Genomic DNA, 18,060 nt, shown 5'->3' with positions numbered 1-18,060 from the left:
TCATGTGATCTAATGTATTCTGTCTAACATATCATGTTCCCTTTAGTAATTTTGTCTCCATAACTAACTCAAAAAGTTATTATGAACGGTCAAAGTCAGCTTATTGAAAATTACAAAATTGCCCTTCAATTGGCATTACAAATTACTCATTCTATTTCTACTCCGACAACTACTCACAGCTTTCCCTTATCGCGTGGGTCCTTATTTTTGTCTACTGTTTGATTTTTTTTTCTATTTTGGGTAATTTTGATTCTCTGGTTAAATTTTTTTTTGGATTAGATAGGTGCCTTGGATGAATTGAATCCGTGGATAGAAAATATAATAAATGATTCAAATCTCCATTTTCTTCTCAAACAAGGATAATTAGGGACCGTTCACAAGTGACAAGGAAAGTGTTTTGGTAGATTTGGACCATTTGGTATACCACACATTCATGCTTCCCTTCATTGAAAAGGGCCATGAGAACAAGAGACACGAACTTTAGAGCAAGAATATTAGGAGGAAAGCCACAAGCACTATGATTCAATGAAACTTTGATTACACTGACTCATTTACTTAACAAAGTTATGTCAAATATGTAAACTAAATGGATTTATGTTTTCAGGAAATTATCTTGCTCTCGCCCCTCTCTCTTTACTAGTCTATGTTTGCTCACATTATACAGGCTTCCCGAAATAACCATCCATATTCATAGTTGATACTCAAGAGAAACGATATCTCAACTACTCAAGTCTGCATAGTTTGTAACCTTATATGCTTGTATTCTGTTGGTTGAAATGTCTAGCACTCTCTGTCAACCCTTTAGATACAGGAGCTTCAATACTTCAACACCTTCTGGTTAAAGCAGCATCGATCTTTTCAAGAAAGCACATAATATTTTATACATGAATAATTAATGATATTGTAAGTACTCAACGGAAATAATGATCTTGTAACTACTCAACGAAAAGCATAGCTGCCCAATTCAATGATGAAATGACCATTTTGGGAAAATAGATCTTAAATAAATATAAAAAGTCAAGATTAGGATGAGTTACTTACTCGTTCTCTAGCTATTGCATTGAACTTCTGTAACAAGAAAGCTTTAGGATCCATTTGACCAGGAGGGCTCCCAATACTAACCAGGAATCAAAATACTTAATTATTTATTAATTCATTATAGCGAAAAAAAGTTTTAAATCATCTACTATATTGTACATCACCACAACCAAATAATAATTCAGCGCAAACAACCAATCCTTAGTCGAGCAAACCCTCGATTCCCTCAAAATGTAAATCACACTCTTCAGCCTAGTCCAATGAAGAAAAGTAAATAAAACTAATGATGAGAGCAAGTGTTTCGAAAACGAAATTCTACATACCACATACATACACATAAGGTCTATAAATGCATGAACCCCTCAATCTGAATTGCAGATTATCAGGTAAGATGAAAAATCCTAAAAAAGTCATATAAAACACATATGAACTGAGAGATTCCGACCATGTTCACAAAATTTAAAAACACAGTTGCAAAACTAATTACATAGGATGAAAATAGCGTTTAGGGGCCTAATCAGCACAAGGATATAAAACAGTAATTTTCTTCATACATAAACAACTCTGTTTTAAAGTTGTAGTTAAGGTTGCATAGGTTTCAAAAATCTCTTGATGGCATTCTCCAATTATAATATATAAAGCCAAAAAAACTTGAATGTGTAGTCTCAAACTTGCAAATGAAATGCAGTTAGGTAAAAACAAGTCCCTGTCCCTAGTCATGCACCAACTACAATCTAGCTGCACCTCTTTTGGGGACCCAAGCATGAACTTCAATGATGCAGGACCACAATGTCTCCATCATTCAGACCATCCCAACTTTTTACATTAACTGAAAACAAGACAGTACAGACCTTGGGCCAAGGACAAAGGTATAAAGACTTAAAAGGGGCAGCTTCTGACTAACAGCCTGATTAATCCAACCACAATATTACTCTAATGCGACTATGCCCACTACTTTTTCTTTCGATTTTTCTTTCTTATCTTTTTTCCTGTTCTGCTAGAGCAGTCACGCATTATTGCTTTAGCACAGCAAGCTGCCTCTTTCTCAAAATACAGCATTTCAGTGAATAAGATGAGAACATATAAGTATTATTTTGTGCACAAAGTTACTAGAATTAAATACGAATGCTTCTATACAAACCCATTGTGCTTCCATGACCTCCAGTGTTGTGCAGTCGAGCACTCCACAAGGTAAGTTCATGTCGTCATGAAACTACAACGAAACATTAATCAACAAGACAACTTCAAAATGATGTCAATTATCGAAAACCTAATACGAAATAATTACTAAGTAAAAGTAAAATTACCACAATCACACGATTAAGAGGTAACTTATAATAGCTGCAAGTGGTCCTTGTCTGCATTTGAAAGAAGAGAATAGAGTTAATACATAATACTACATAATATTAAATATTATTGTTGTCATACATCTCACTAGATAACCAAGAACTGTCCTACTCATCAAAAACTTCAAATTTATTTCTAGTACCAAAGTTTAAAAAATAACCAAAAAACAAAGCTAATACAGTGCATACAACAAAGTCTATTAACAATTCAATGTAGATTTCTCCAGAAAATGGCCTTCTTTTTTCCCAGAGTTGAGGATGAATGGCAATAGGGTGCACTAGAAACTTTTGAAAGTAGCCACGCTAATGAAAACATAAATATGTTTGAAGTATAAAAATCATTTCCATCAACAATAAAAAGTAAACTTGGCAAAGCTCCTCTACATTGACTGATGGGTAAGTATACACAACATGACACACTAATTGAAATTCTCTAATATCAAGATATAAAAAGTTCTGATTTTGGTGCTGCCTTCTTCTCTACATGCATCAGATAGAAGACTCCATGAAACACAAACCCATAGAACACCGTTTTCATATGCTAAAGGACATGTCTCAATAACTTACAGATTCACCACTCAAATTCATGTAAGTCTGAGCTTTGCAAGGAGTACAGGGCATCACCAACAAAACCTGAATATTATATCAAACACCCATTAACTTCGCCATACACTGAATAAAAATCAGTAACTACATTAGTGAAGGAAATCAAATGACCTTGTCCAAAGATAGCTTTGCAATGAATTTTGTTCATAGAATCCCCTGTGATTCAGCAAACGCATCCCCCATCTCAATCCACCGCGCTAATAGCCAGGATAGAAGGCACCTTAATGTTACATATTCAATTCAACCATGGATTTGGACATCGATAAAGATGCATTCTTACGATACATTGTGTCTAGTCCCTTGGTATTTCATCCCCGGGGTTCCAAGCCTACAAAGGCCATGGCCTGGAGACACCGTGCAAAACAACGCCTAGAAAACCTGTTAATCTTAAGCACTCGCCTTATGTCCTCCTCCTTCCTTCCACTTTGTGTTGCAGAACAAACCCCACCATATGCTTTTTAAATCCCCACACAATTTCCCTTTGCTACAATGCACAATTTAGCATATGTTAGACAAATACAACCAGAATCTCAAGTTTTAACTGGTCTCAATCCAATCATCCCACTGCTAAATACTCCAGATATACTTTTTCCCCCTTCATCAATTACACACTTATTGAATCCACCGAACATTAACCTCATCACCTTCTGCATTTAACACCCCTTAATTTTCACAATCCAGCTTAAGCTATCTAATGTTAACCAACCATCTCAACAACCCCTCCATTTCTGAACTAAACGGGCACGAGGCTATTCGCAACGAAAAAAGTCTTCTCAACACTTATTCTAATCCACCGACTGTAAAAATTTCAAAAATTGTTTTTATTCCATACTATTCATACACAACATAAAATCAATAGATAATGCTTAATCATACAGAATCCACACAAAAAAATTTTAAGTTTAATAATAGGCAATCAGCAAAAAGAAGAGTCAAGATTTTTTTTTTTTAAATGCGAACAGACGACAATCTGAAAGAGTCACATTTAAGTCCAGAATTGCGAACGTACGTCGCCGGGAAATGGGTTTGGATTTGGGTTACTTAATTTTCTTTTCAAATCACAAATAAAAAATTAAACGTTTCAATTGAACTCAGAAGCAAACGTTTCAGTAAGGCATTTCGTCGAACAAAATCAATGCATCAACTAAACTCAAATTACCCATCAACTTAATTACTTTATTAAGTCAATAAACCATTAACAAACTAAGAATAGAATCAAAGAATATGCTTTCCGGAAAGAGTTAAAAGAAATTGAGTACCCGTGAACAGGGAATAGTACAAATTTGTTCTGTTTGGAGCTGTATTCCAGCAGCGTTCTGCAACAAGAGAATCAGAAGGTAGAATAAACAGTGGCGTTCCACCGATTCTCAATGTACAAAGGCGTTTTAAATTTTTTGGGTAAATATTTGTGAGTAATGTTACAGGCAATAACCAATTTGTACTAATTTAAATATTAACATTAAAAATTTAAAATTCTCTCCAAAAAAAATTTTAAATTTTCAATATTAGTACTTGGATTAGTACTCATTAATTAGTGCACATAGTTTTATTCAATATTTGGATTAGTACTCATTAGTTAGTGCACATAGTTTTATTCAATATTTTTACCTCCCCGTTTTTTTAAATACTAAAAAGGCCCTATCAATTAGGCTCCTTTTGATTCACAATTTTGTGTTTTTGGGAAAAGTTTTTTGAAAAAAATTAAAAAAAGTTAAATTGAGCGGGTATTACGATGTAGGATTTATAAATTTAAAATACCCCCTATATTTGTTTTTCTACAAAATACCCCCTATAATAAAACATTAAAAGTTAACAAAAATACCCTTAATCTACCCTCAAATACGGACAGCCGGTCACCACTGCCGAATGGTGGCCAGAGTCGCCGTATCGGCGTATGACCGACTGGATCTTGCCGGTCGTGCGCCGATATGGCCTTTTCCAGCCAGATCCACGGTGGATCTAGCCGGCAAAGGCCAGATCTACAGCTAGATCTAGCCGTATTTGCTATTCAACGATGGCCAACAAACGGTCGTCATTAATAGTCAACGATGACCGTTTGTTGGCCATCGTTACCGACTGGTTACGACCAAAGATCTGGCCGTCAACGGCCAGATCTGGCTGGAAAAGTCTAGATCGACGCACTATTGGCCAGATTCAGCCGGTAGTGCGCCATCCTACCAGATTCCGACCATTTTCTGGCAGTGGTGGTCGGAATCTGGTAAATGTGGATTGTTGGGATGTTTTTGCAATTTTTTAAAAAATATTTACGGGTATTTAATTAAATTAACAAATTTAGGGGGTTTAAAAAAAGTTGAATAATATTGTGAGTTTTTAGGTATATTACCGTTTAACTTTTTTGGGAATACTAAAAGTAGTATTCCCAAAATGTAACCATACGAACCCTTACTGTTATGAGAATTCAAAGGTTGACCTAGATTGACCTTAAAAAATGAAATAGCCTTTTGAAGTCTAGAAATATTTGAATGGCAATTATATTTTTCTCCCATTTTTACATCTGCTTTTGTTTTTTTTCATAAAAGAAAAAGTTTCTTTTCAAAAACATAAATCTAAATAATATATATATAGACAGGATGTTTAAAGTTATAATAACCATTAAATTTATCACCTATTATGAATAAATATAGATGTCCCTTGCAATTCTATAACTTAATCTTTCATCTTCACAAACTTTTAAACCTTTTAAGTTCTACAACTTCAAAGCATTTTATTAGCTTTTAATTTTATTTATAATATTTTATAATATTGAGATTATAAATAGATGTATTGTGCAAGATGATGGATACTCAAGTTTGGAATAGAAAAGCATTAGTTCTATTTCCCCTCAATTATCTTCTCTCTTTTTATAGCTTATTTTATAATTCGTTATTAGCACAAGTCTCTAACCATATCAACTTGTCAAAGAAAAAAAAAATTCTCATCAAGTTTCAAGCTTTTGTCTCTTATCAAATTTGGAGTTGAAGTTTTCCATTTGCCAAGTAAGTAAATTTAATTTTGCTTGTATCTCACTATGCCTTATAAATATGTTGGAATGTTTAACCATTTTTATAGTATAAAATATATGAAAGTGTTTTAATTTGGACCGTTTTGATTTCATTATAAACAAAACATTGTATAGTGATGGATTTATAATTTGATTACTATGAAAAGACATACATATATTTGTAGATATGGGCTTTTATGATTTGTGTTTTCAAATGATTAAATTCTCTATAATTGTAATAAATTGTATGTGCATTATTGTTATTCTAAATTCTTATTTGTGGTAATATTTTCATTTTATTAGAGATTGTCTAATTTATTAAATATTTCTTTTATNCCATCTACATGCATACATACTCATAAGAGCAATAATAAACAATAAAGTTAAAGAACAAACAATAAAGTTAAAGAACAAATAGAAAGAAATGAAAAATATTAAAGAAGTTCAAATCTGGATTTTTATTTAAAGAAGTGTAAAAAGATAAAAGAAGAGAAGGTTGTTGCGATGGGGAACCCGAGAGTGATATAGCCCCGCATGCACGCCACCTTTAGTTAGTGGCCTCAGAATCAGAATGAAGAATTGTACAGTCCATTAGAAGTGCATGTGGATAAGGACTATACCCAGAATTAGAGAATACACTCACACGGTCAGGGTTCCGAATCCATGCCTCAACTGAGTCCGATCGGCAAGAAAGAAAGAATAGAAATAAAAAAATAATAGAAAGAAAGAAAGAATAGAAAAAAAGAAAAAAAAAGACTAGAAAAGAAAAAAAAAGACTAAAAAAGAAAAGAAAAGAAAAGAAAGAAATGAAGCATAGAAAGAAACACAGAGAAAAGAAACAGAAAACAGAATAAGAAAAATAGAAAAAACAGAAAAGAAAATGCACATCCTATGCATTTGTGCATTTGCATCATACCTATGCATGATACCATGCTTACTATCATGAGTAGTGAGAAATTAGAAACAGAGAAAGAACAGTGAAGATTAGAGAAGTGTGATGTAAGGAAAAAAATTTAGAATATAAGCAACAATGAGAGAAGAGTAGTATAGCGGGTTTACTTACTAAGCAATTAGTGTTCATCCCGTTGTTTTCAATGTTTTTGCAGGTAGTATGTGAGATGCGGTCGCTTGGAACGTCAAGAAGCGAAAGGGTTTGGCAACACTGTCGAGTTGTTGTTTTGGAACGTCAAGAAGCGGAAGGGTTTGGCAACACTGTCGAGTTGTTGTTTTGTGATTGTATTATATTATGTAAAGATTTGTATATAAAGAAAAACTAGATATGGGCCCATTATTTTATACTCATCTACATGTATATTTTCTTGTACATATTTAGTGAGTTTTACTGTTATTTTACGAGTATGCTACTAGAGAGAGAGAAAGCATTACATTATTCATCAATTTATTCTAACAAACCAAACACATTTTCTAAACATTTCCAATAATCTTTAAGGTGATCTATCTTTCCATTAATATAACATCCCTTATAATAAAATATTATATAATCCAAACTCTCCTGATAACTAAAGAGTATATTTGTTGAGTTATTAATAATGTATTAACAGTAACTTATTCTTTTTTCGTACTATAATTGAGACTGTTGGATGAATGTTTAGGCATCATATTTCGAAGCTTGAAGAAGAAATTTATCGGGTTAATAACTCTTTTTAATCCATACTTGATTGTGTGTAACACCGATTTGACTCAAGAAAATAACCGTTGATATAACAGATTCCTTATCTTCAAATAATGTCAACTTTATGGTCTATCAACGGACAATGATATTGGTGATAAGATGCTCATTTATGATAAGCTTATGATTACGAGTAAGAGAGTACATTCCCAAAATTTTCATAATTATAATTCTTTATAATTTTTATAAAAATATATAAAAGTTAAATAAAAAATAAAAAATCTTGAACCTAACTCCTCTTTTTCATCCCCACCCTACCCTACACGCCCCCAACCTCAAACCAAACCCCCACCCCCACACACCCATCGTTGGCAAGCCTTGCACACCCACCATTGGTGAGTAAAGATAGTAAGGCTCATCCTTGAGCATGTGTGGGTCGAGAGAGTCTCCGGCCGACCTGGGTCGAGACGTAGAGCTGAAGGCCCTCGTAATTAGGAATTGCCCACTGTTGTTAGGTGGATGAGTTTGCTACAACGGTTGTGGCCGAAACCGAAATGGGTTTGGATCAGAATATTCAAGGATGAGGGCCTTCCTTCTAACGTCAAAATGTTGATGTGAAAATCTGCATCGACCTAGATGTCAATACAAGAATCCACAACAACTAGAGATACTCAGTTGATCGTATTGAAATCGAGCAAGATGGGTGCGTGACTCTAGGGGGTCAGCAAAGAAGAATGTATTAATGCATAAATATGGATGAGACTGGGACGAATGTCCTCGATGACGATGCAAGAACATGACCCTTTTAAAGTGGTTTGGCTAGAGAAAAACCCAAAGTCTACATACACTGATATTATATCTGGATAGAAACTAAGTCACCATCCTCTCTTTTCTTCTTTCCTTTTTCTTTTTATATGGAGTACTGAGGGTGTCATGATGACAGGCATGTCAACCGGGTCGTCATGGTTTAAACGACGATCGGAGGCCACATGCTTCTCAATAGAAAGGAATGATGGTATTCCCTCTGAAAACATGTGCTTTTATAGGCTTTCCGTCAACTTAACTGCATGAAAGGCACGTGGAGCTGCTTGGCCACGTGCCGCCAATCAGGGTAGGCAGCGTACACCTGGCAAAATGGTTTGGTTGAACAAAGGGATGATTCATATAATGGGTTTCTTAGCCCAACTCACCAAATGTCGTGTTCATCGGCATTCGCTGATCACTCACACTGTCTCAGTTTATTTCCAATCCTAGGCTTGATACCTATCTTTTGTGGAGATGTACTCCAAGCTTTCTAACTGGTTCCATGCTGACCATCTTTACCGCACAATAGTGTTCAACATTGGATGACATGCGTCCAAACTGTGAATGGCTTCTACAAAATTTAGAGCTACTTCTCTGTCAAATTTGATATATCCTCACCATAACATGTATTGATCATATATCTGAGTGTTATGCTGTATTTTATTGTATGTGTGAACCCAACTGTATCAACATAATGTTATGTTTATCCATGAACAGAGTGTTTAGTGTTAAAAACACTCTTTTTCACTATTGTTGTATTATTTTCTCGTATAAAATAATATTCGGTTTTCTTATCGATCATAATATTATCATGTGATGTAATGTATTATGTGTAACATATCATGTTCGCTTTAGTAATTTTTAGTTGTCTCCATAGCTAACTCAAAAAGTTATTTCATATTACTGAAAAATTATGAACGGTCAAAGTCAGCTTATTGAAAATTACAAAATTGCCCTTCAATTGGCAATTACAAATTACTCATTCTATTTCTACTCGACAACTACTCACAGCTTTTCCCTTATCGCGTGGGTCCTTATTTTGTCTACTGTTTGATTTTTTTTCTATTTTGGGTAATTTTGATTCTCTAGGTTAAGATTTGTTTTTGGATTAGATAGGGTGCCTTGGATGAATTGAATCCGTGGATGAAGAAAATATAATATCAAATGACTCAAATCTCCATTTCCTTCTCAAGAAAAAGGGATAATTAGGAACCGTTCACAAGTGACAAGGAAAGTGTTTTGGTAGATTTGGACCATTTGGTATACACACAATTCATTGCTTCCCTTCAATTGAAAAGGGCCATGAGAACAAGAGGCACGAACTTTAGAGCAAGAATTATTAGGAAGGAAAGCCACAAGCACTATGATTCAATGAAACATTTGATTAACTGCACATCATTTTACATAACAAAGTTATGTCAAATATGTAACACTAAATGGATTTATGTTTTCAGGAAATTATCTTGCTCTCGCCCTCTCTCTTTACTAGAAGATGTTTGTACATGTTTGCTCACATTATACATAGGCTTCCCGAAATAACCATCCATAAGTTCATAGTTGATACTCAAGAGAAACGATATCTCAACTACTCAAGTCTGCATAGTTTGTAACCTTATATGCTTGTATTTCTGTTGTGTATTGAAATGTCTAGCACTCTCTGTCAACCCTTTAGATACAAGGAGCTTCAATACTTCAACACCTTCTGGTAAAGCAGCATCGATCTTGTTCAAGAAAGCACATAATATTATTATACGATGAAATAATTAATGATATTGTAAGTACTCAACGGAAATAATGATCTTGTAACTACTCAACGGAAACCATAGCATGCCCAATTCAATGATGAAATGAACATTTGTGGTGAAAATAGATCTTTAAATAAATTATAAAAAGGATCAAGATTAGGATGAGTTAACTTACTCGTTCTCGAGCTATTGCATTGAACTTCTGTAACAAGAAAGCTTTAGGATCCATTTGACCAGGAGGGCTCCCAATACCTAACCAGAGAATCAAAATAACTTAATTATTTATTAATTCATTATAAGAAAAAAAGTTTTAAAATCATATACATATAATGTACACATCAACACAACCAAATAAATAATTCGGAGCTCAAACTAACCAATCCTTAGTCGAGCAAACTCTCGATTCCCTCGAAAATGGTAAATCACACTCTTCAGCCTAGTCCAATGAAGAAAAGTAAATAAAACTAGATGATGAGAGCAAGTGTTCTGAAAACGAAATTCTACATAACACCATACATACACATAAGGTCATTTAAATGCATGAACCCCTCAAGCTGAATTGCAGATTATCAGGTAAGATGAAAAATCCTAAAAAAGTCAATATAAAACACATATGAACTGAGAGATTCCGACCATGTTCACAAGAATTTAAAAACACAGTTGCAAAACTAATTACATAAGGATGAAAATAGCGGTTATGGGACCTAATCAGCACAAGGATATAAAAATCACAGTAATTTTCTTCATCGACATAAACAAACTCTGTTTTAAAGTTGTAGTTAAGGTTGCATAGGTTCAAGAAATCTCTTGATGGCATTCTCCAATATGATAATATATAAAGGCCAAAATAAAACTTGAATGTGTAGTCTCAAACTTGCAAATGAAATGCAGTTAGGTAAAAACAAGTCCCTGGTCCCTGGTCATGCAACCAACTACAATCTAGCTGCACCTCTTTTTGGGGACCCAAGCATGAACTTCAATGATGCAGGACCACAATGTCTTCATCATTCAGACCATCACCAACTTTTACATTAACTGAAAACAAGACAGTACAGACCTATGGGCCAAGGACAAAGGTATGAAAGACTTAAAAAGGGGCAGCTTCTGACTAACAGCCTGGATTAATCCAACACAATATTACTCTAATGCGACTATGCCCACTACTTTGTTTCTTTCGATTTTTCTTCCTTTATCTTTTTTCTTGTTCTGCTAGAGCAGTCATGCATTATTGCATTTAGCACAGCAAGCTGCCTCTTTCTCAAAATACAGCATTTTCAGTGAATAAGATGAGAACATATTAAGTATTATTTTGTGCACAAAGTTTTACTAGAATTAAATACGAAATGCTTCTATACAAACCCATTGTGCCTTCCATGACCTCATTTAGAGTCTCTCCGTCAAAATTTGATAATCCCCAATATCACAGTAGTTGATGTGAAAATCTGCATCGACCTAGATGTCAATACAAGAATCCACAACAACTAGAGATACTCAGTTGATCGTATTGAAATCGAGCAAGATGGGTGCGTGACTCTAGGGGGTCAGCAAAGAAGAATGTATTAATGCATAAATATGGATGAGACTGGGACGAATGTCCTCGATGACGATGCAAGAACATGACCCTTTTAAAGTGGTTTGGCTAGAGAAAAACCCAAAGTCTACATACACTGATATTATATCTGGATAGAAACTAAGTCACCATCCTCTCTTTTCTTCTTTCCTTTTTCTTTTTATATGGAGTACTGAGGGTGTCATGATGACAGGCATGTCAACCGGGTCGTCATGGTTTAAACGACGATCGGAGGCCACATGCTTCTCAATAGAAAGGAATGATGGTATTCCCTCTGAAAACATGTGCTTTTATAGGCTTTCCGTCAACTTAACTGCATGAAAGGCACGTGGAGCTGCTTGGCCACGTGCCGCCAATCAGGGTAGGCAGCGTACACCTGGCAAAATGGTTTGGTTGAACAAAGGGATGATTCATATAATGGGTTTCTTAGCCCAACTCACCAAATGTCGTGTTCATCGGCATTCGCTGATCACTCACACTGTCTCAGTTTATTTCCAATCCTAGGCTTGATACCTATCTTTTGTGGAGATGTACTCCAAGCTTTCTAACTGGTTCCATGCTGACCATCTTTACCGCACAATAGTGTTCAACATTGGATGACATGCGTCCAAACTGTGAATGGCTTCTACAAAATTTAGAGCTACTTCTCTGTCAAATTTGATATATCCTCACCATAACATGTATTGATCATATATCTGAGTGTTATGCTGTATTTTATTGTATGTGTGAACCCAACTGTATCAACATAATGTTATGTTTATCCATGAACAGAGTGTTTAGTGTTAAAAACACTCTTTTTCACTATTGTTGTATTATTTTCTCGTATAAAATAATATTCGGTTTTCTTATCGATCATAATATTATCATGTGATGTAATGTATTATGTGTAACATATCATGTTCGCTTTAGTAATTTTTAGTTGTCTCCATAGCTAACTCAAAAAGTTATTTCATATTACTGAAAAATTATGAACGGTCAAAGTCAGCTTATTGAAAATTACAAAATTGCCCTTCAATTGGCAATTACAAATTACTCATTCTATTTCTACTCGACAACTACTCACAGCTTTTCCCTTATCGCGTGGGTCCTTATTTTGTCTACTGTTTGATTTTTTTTCTATTTTGGGTAATTTTGATTCTCTAGGTTAAGATTTGTTTTTGGATTAGATAGGGTGCCTTGGATGAATTGAATCCGTGGATGAAGAAAATATAATATCAAATGACTCAAATCTCCATTTCCTTCTCAAGAAAAAGGGATAATTAGGAACCGTTCACAAGTGACAAGGAAAGTGTTTTGGTAGATTTGGACCATTTGGTATACACACAATTCATTGCTTCCCTTCAATTGAAAAGGGCCATGAGAACAAGAGGCACGAACTTTAGAGCAAGAATTATTAGGAAGGAAAGCCACAAGCACTATGATTCAATGAAACATTTGATTAACTGCACATCATTTTACATAACAAAGTTATGTCAAATATGTAACACTAAATGGATTTATGTTTTCAGGAAATTATCTTGCTCTCGCCCTCTCTCTTTACTAGAAGATGTTTGTACATGTTTGCTCACATTATACATAGGCTTCCCGAAATAACCATCCATAAGTTCATAGTTGATACTCAAGAGAAACGATATCTCAACTACTCAAGTCTGCATAGTTTGTAACCTTATATGCTTGTATTTCTGTTGTGTATTGAAATGTCTAGCACTCTCTGTCAACCCTTTAGATACAAGGAGCTTCAATACTTCAACACCTTCTGGTAAAGCAGCATCGATCTTGTTCAAGAAAGCACATAATATTATTATACGATGAAATAATTAATGATATTGTAAGTACTCAACGGAAATAATGATCTTGTAACTACTCAACGGAAACCATAGCATGCCCAATTCAATGATGAAATGAACATTTGTGGTGAAAATAGATCTTTAAATAAATTATAAAAAGGATCAAGATTAGGATGAGTTAACTTACTCGTTCTCGAGCTATTGCATTGAACTTCTGTAACAAGAAAGCTTTAGGATCCATTTGACCAGGAGGGCTCCCAATACCTAACCAGAGAATCAAAATAACTTAATTATTTATTAATTCATTATAAGAAAAAAAGTTTTAAAATCATATACATATAATGTACACATCAACACAACCAAATAAATAATTCGGAGCTCAAACTAACCAATCCTTAGTCGAGCAAACTCTCGATTCCCTCGAAAATGGTAAATCACACTCTTCAGCCTAGTCCAATGAAGAAAAGTAAATAAAACTAGATGATGAGAGCAAGTGTTCTGAAAACGAAATTCTACATAACACCATACATACACATAAGGTCATTTAAATGCATGAACCCCTCAAGCTGAATTGCAGATTATCAGGTAAGATGAAAAATCCTAAAAAAGTCAATATAAAACACATATGAACTGAGAGATTCCGACCATGTTCACAAGAATTTAAAAACACAGTTGCAAAACTAATTACATAAGGATGAAAATAGCGGTTATGGGACCTAATCAGCACAAGGATATAAAAATCACAGTAATTTTCTTCATCGACATAAACAAACTCTGTTTTAAAGTTGTAGTTAAGGTTGCATAGGTTCAAGAAATCTCTTGATGGCATTCTCCAATATGATAATATATAAAGGCCAAAATAAAACTTGAATGTGTAGTCTCAAACTTGCAAATGAAATGCAGTTAGGTAAAAACAAGTCCCTGGTCCCTAGTCATGCAACCAACTACAATCTAGCTGCACCTCTTTTTGGGGACCCAAGCATGAACTTCAATGATGCAGGACCACAATGTCTTCATCATTCAGACCATCACCAACTTTTACATTAACTGAAAACAAGACAGTACAGACCTATGGGCCAAGGACAAAGGTATGAAAGACTTAAAAAGGGGCAGCTTCTGACTAACAGCCTGGATTAATCCAACACAATATTACTCTAATGCGACTATGCCCACTACTTTGTTTCTTTCGATTTTTCTTTCTTTATCTTTTTTCCTGTTCTGCTAGAGCAGTCACGCATTATTGCATTTAGCACAGCAAGCTGCCTCTTTCTCAAAATACAGCATTTTCAGTGAATAAGATGAGAACATATTAAGTATTATTTTGTGCACAAAGTTTTACTAGAATTAAATACGCAACGCTTCTATACAAACCCATTGTGCCTTCCATGACCTCCAGTGCTGTGCAGTCGAAGCACTCCACAAGGTAAGTTCATGTCGTCATGAAACTACAACAGGAAACATTAATCAACAAGACAACTTCAAAATGATGTCAATTATCGAAAACCTAATACAGAAATAATTACTAAGTAAAAGTAAAATTACCACAATCACACGATTAAGAGGTAACTTATAATAAGCTGCAAGTGGTCCTGTCTGCATTTGAAAGAAGAGAATAGAGTTAATACATAATACTAAATAATATTTTAAATATTATATGTTGTCACACAATCTCACTAAGAAAACCAAGAACTGTCCTACTCATCATAAAACTTCTAAAATTTATTTCTAGTACAAAAGTTTAAAACATAAACCAAAACAAAAGCAAAGCTAATAAAGTTGCATAAACAAAAGTCTATTAACAAATTCAATGTAGAATTCTCCAGAAAAATTGCCTTCTTTTTTTCCCAGAGTTGGAGGATGGGAATGGCAATAGGGATGCACGAGAAACTTTTGAAAGTAGCCACACTAATGAAAACATAAATATGTTTGAAGTATCAAAATCATTTCCATCAAACCAATAAAAAGTAAACTTGGCAAAGCTCCTCTACATTGACTGATGGGGTAAGTATACACAACATGACACAACTATTTGAAATTCTCTAATATCAAAGATATAAAAAAGTTCTGATTTTGTGCCTGCCTTCTTCTCTACATGCATCAAGTAGAAGACTCCATGAAACACAAAACCCATAGATACACCGTTTTTCATATGCTAAAGGACATGTCTCAATAACTTACAGATTCACCACTCAAATTCATGTAAGTCTGAGGCTTTGCAAGGAGTACAGGGGCATCACCAACAAAACCTGGAATATTATATCAAACACCCATTAACTTCGCACAATACACTGAATAAAAATCAGTAACTACATTAAGTGAAGGAAATCAAAATGACCTTGTCCAAAGATAGCTTTGCAATGAATTGTGTTCATAGAAATCCCCTGGGATTCAGCAAACGCATCCACCATCTGAAACCCCACCTGCTAATAGCCAAGATAGAAGGCAACCTTAATGTTACATATTCAATTCAACCATGGATTTGGGACATCTGATAAAGATGCATTCTTACTATACATTGTGTCTAGTCCCTTGGTATTTATCCCCGGGGTTGCCCAAGCCCACAAAGAGCCATGGCCGTGAGACACCAGTGCAAAAGCAACGCCTAGAAAACCTGTTAATCTTAAGCATCTCGCCTTATGTCCTCCTCCTTCCTTCCACTTTGTTGCAGAACAAAAACCCACCAATAATGCTTTTTTACAATCCCCACCAAATTTCCTTTGCCTACAATGACAATTTAGCATTATGTTAGACAAATAGCAACCAGAATCTCAAGTTTTAACTGGATCTCAATCCAATCATCCCACTGCTTAAAATACTCCAGATATACTTTTTCCCCCTTCATCAATTAACACCAATTATTGAATCCAACGAACATTTACCCTCATCGTACCTTCTGCATTTAAACACCCTTAATTTTCACAATCCAGCTTAAGCATATCTAATGTTAACCAACCAATCTCAACACCCCTCCATTTCTGAACTAAACGAGGCACGAGGCTATTCGCAACGAAAAAAGTCTTCTCTCAACACTTATTTCTAAATCCACCGACTGTAAAAATTTTCAAAAATTAGATGTTTATTCCATACATATTCATAATCACAACATAAAATCAATAGATAAATGCTTAATCATACAGAAAATACAAAAAAAAAAATTATTAAAGTTTAATAATAGGCAATCAGCAAAAAGAAGAGTAAAGATTTTTGTTTTTTTAAATGCGAACAGACGACAATTCTGAAAGAGTACATTTAAGTAGCAGAATTGCGAACGTAACGTCGCCCGGGAAATGGGTTTGGATTTGGGTTTACTTTAATTTTACTTTTCATCACAAATAAAAAATTAAACGTTTCAATTGAACTCAGAAGCAAACGTTTCAGTGAGGCATTTCGTCGAACAAAATCAATGCATCAACTAAACTCAAATTACCCATTAACTTAAGTACTTTATTAAGTCAATAAACCATTAACAAACTAAGAATAGAATCAAAGAATATGCTTTCCGGAAAGAGTTAAAAGAAATTGAGTACCCGTGAACAGGGAATAGTACAAATTTGTTCTGTTTGGAGCTGTATTCCAGCAGCGTTCTGCAACAAGAGAATCAGAAGGTAGAATAAACAGTGGCGTTCCACCGATTCTCAATGTACAAAGGCGTTTTAAATTTTTTGGGTAAATATTTGTGAGTAATGTTACAGGCAATAACCAATTTGTACTAATTTAAATATTAACATTAAAAATTTAAAATTCTCTCCAAAAAAAATTTTAAATTTTCAATATTAGTACTTGGATTAGTACTCATTAATTAGTGCACATAGTTTTATTCAATATTTGGATTAGTACTCATTAGTTAGTGCACATAGTTTTATTCAATATTTTTACCTCCCCGTTTTTTTAAATACTAAAAAGGCCCTATCAATTAGGCTCCTTTTGATTCACAATTTTGTGTTTTTGGGAAAAGTTTTTTGAAAAAAATTAAAAAAAGTTAAATTGAGCGGGTATTACGATGTAGGATTTATAAATTTAAAATACCCCCTATATTTGTTTTTCTACAAAATACCCCCTATAATAAAACATTAAAAGTTAACAAAAATACCCTTAATCTACCCTCAAATACGGACAGCCGGTCACCACTGCCGAATGGTGGCCAGAGTCGCCGTATCGGCGTATGACCGACTGGATCTTGCCGGTCGTGCGCCGATATGGCCTTTTCCAGCCAGATCCACGGTGGATCTAGCCGGCAAAGGCCAGATCTACAGCTAGATCTAGCCGTATTTGCTATTCAACGATGGCCAACAAACGGTCGTCATTAATAGTCAACGATGACCGTTTGTTGGCCATCGTTACCGACTGGTTACGACCAAAGATCTGGCCGTCAACGGCCAGATCTGGCTGGAAAAGTCTAGATCGACGCACTATTGGCCAGATTCAGCCGGTAGTGCGCCATCCTACCAGATTCCGACCATTTTCTGGCAGTGGTGGTCGGAATCTGGTAAATGTGGATTGTTGGGATGTTTTTGCAATTTTTTAAAAAATATT

At 34.7% G+C, this 18,060-nt stretch overlaps 1 protein-coding gene and 1 long non-coding RNA gene across 7 annotated transcripts; both read right to left on the bottom strand.

Moving 5' to 3' along the window:
- Positions 1 to 10,345: 10,345 nt before the first annotated feature.
- LOC116119892 lies at positions 10,346 to 11,550 on the bottom strand. The gene is made up of 3 exons (XR_004126462.1): positions 11,530 to 11,550; positions 10,548 to 10,606; positions 10,346 to 10,422 (listed from the first exon to the last, which is right to left on the bottom strand). It is a non-coding gene; the product is annotated as an uncharacterized LOC116119892 (long non-coding RNA).
- Positions 11,551 to 13,151: 1,601 nt separating this feature from the next.
- On the bottom strand, positions 13,152 to 17,180 carry LOC116119891 (peptidyl-tRNA hydrolase, mitochondrial). 6 transcript variants are annotated; one of them, XM_031405828.1, is made up of 10 exons: positions 17,055 to 17,180; positions 16,407 to 16,576; positions 16,042 to 16,248; positions 15,863 to 15,950; positions 15,706 to 15,773; positions 15,070 to 15,120; positions 14,899 to 14,972; positions 13,917 to 13,975; positions 13,715 to 13,791; positions 13,152 to 13,515 (listed from the first exon to the last, which is right to left on the bottom strand). In XM_031405828.1, exons 3-10 carry the CDS (start codon positions 16,153 to 16,155, stop codon positions 13,384 to 13,386), a joined length of 663 nt encoding a protein of 220 aa, XP_031261688.1. In that variant the 5' UTR covers positions 16,156 to 16,248; positions 16,407 to 16,576; positions 17,055 to 17,180; the 3' UTR covers positions 13,152 to 13,383. The 6 variants fall into 6 exon arrangements, with proteins under 6 accessions (XP_031261688.1, XP_031261687.1, XP_031261690.1 ...); XM_031405827.1 differs by having other exon boundaries at positions 16,418 to 16,576; XM_031405830.1 differs by having other exon boundaries at positions 15,863 to 15,947; positions 16,418 to 16,576.
- Positions 17,181 to 18,060: the final 880 nt, after the last annotated feature.

Source organism: Pistacia vera, unplaced genomic scaffold, assembly GCF_008641045.1.
Source record: "Pistacia vera cultivar Batoury unplaced genomic scaffold, PisVer_v2 Contig910, whole genome shotgun sequence".
Classification (NCBI taxonomy): Eukaryota; Viridiplantae; Streptophyta; class Magnoliopsida; order Sapindales; family Anacardiaceae; genus Pistacia; species Pistacia vera.
The sequence above is the reverse complement of the archived record's forward strand: the minus strand, read 5'-3'. Positions and strand labels throughout refer to the sequence as shown.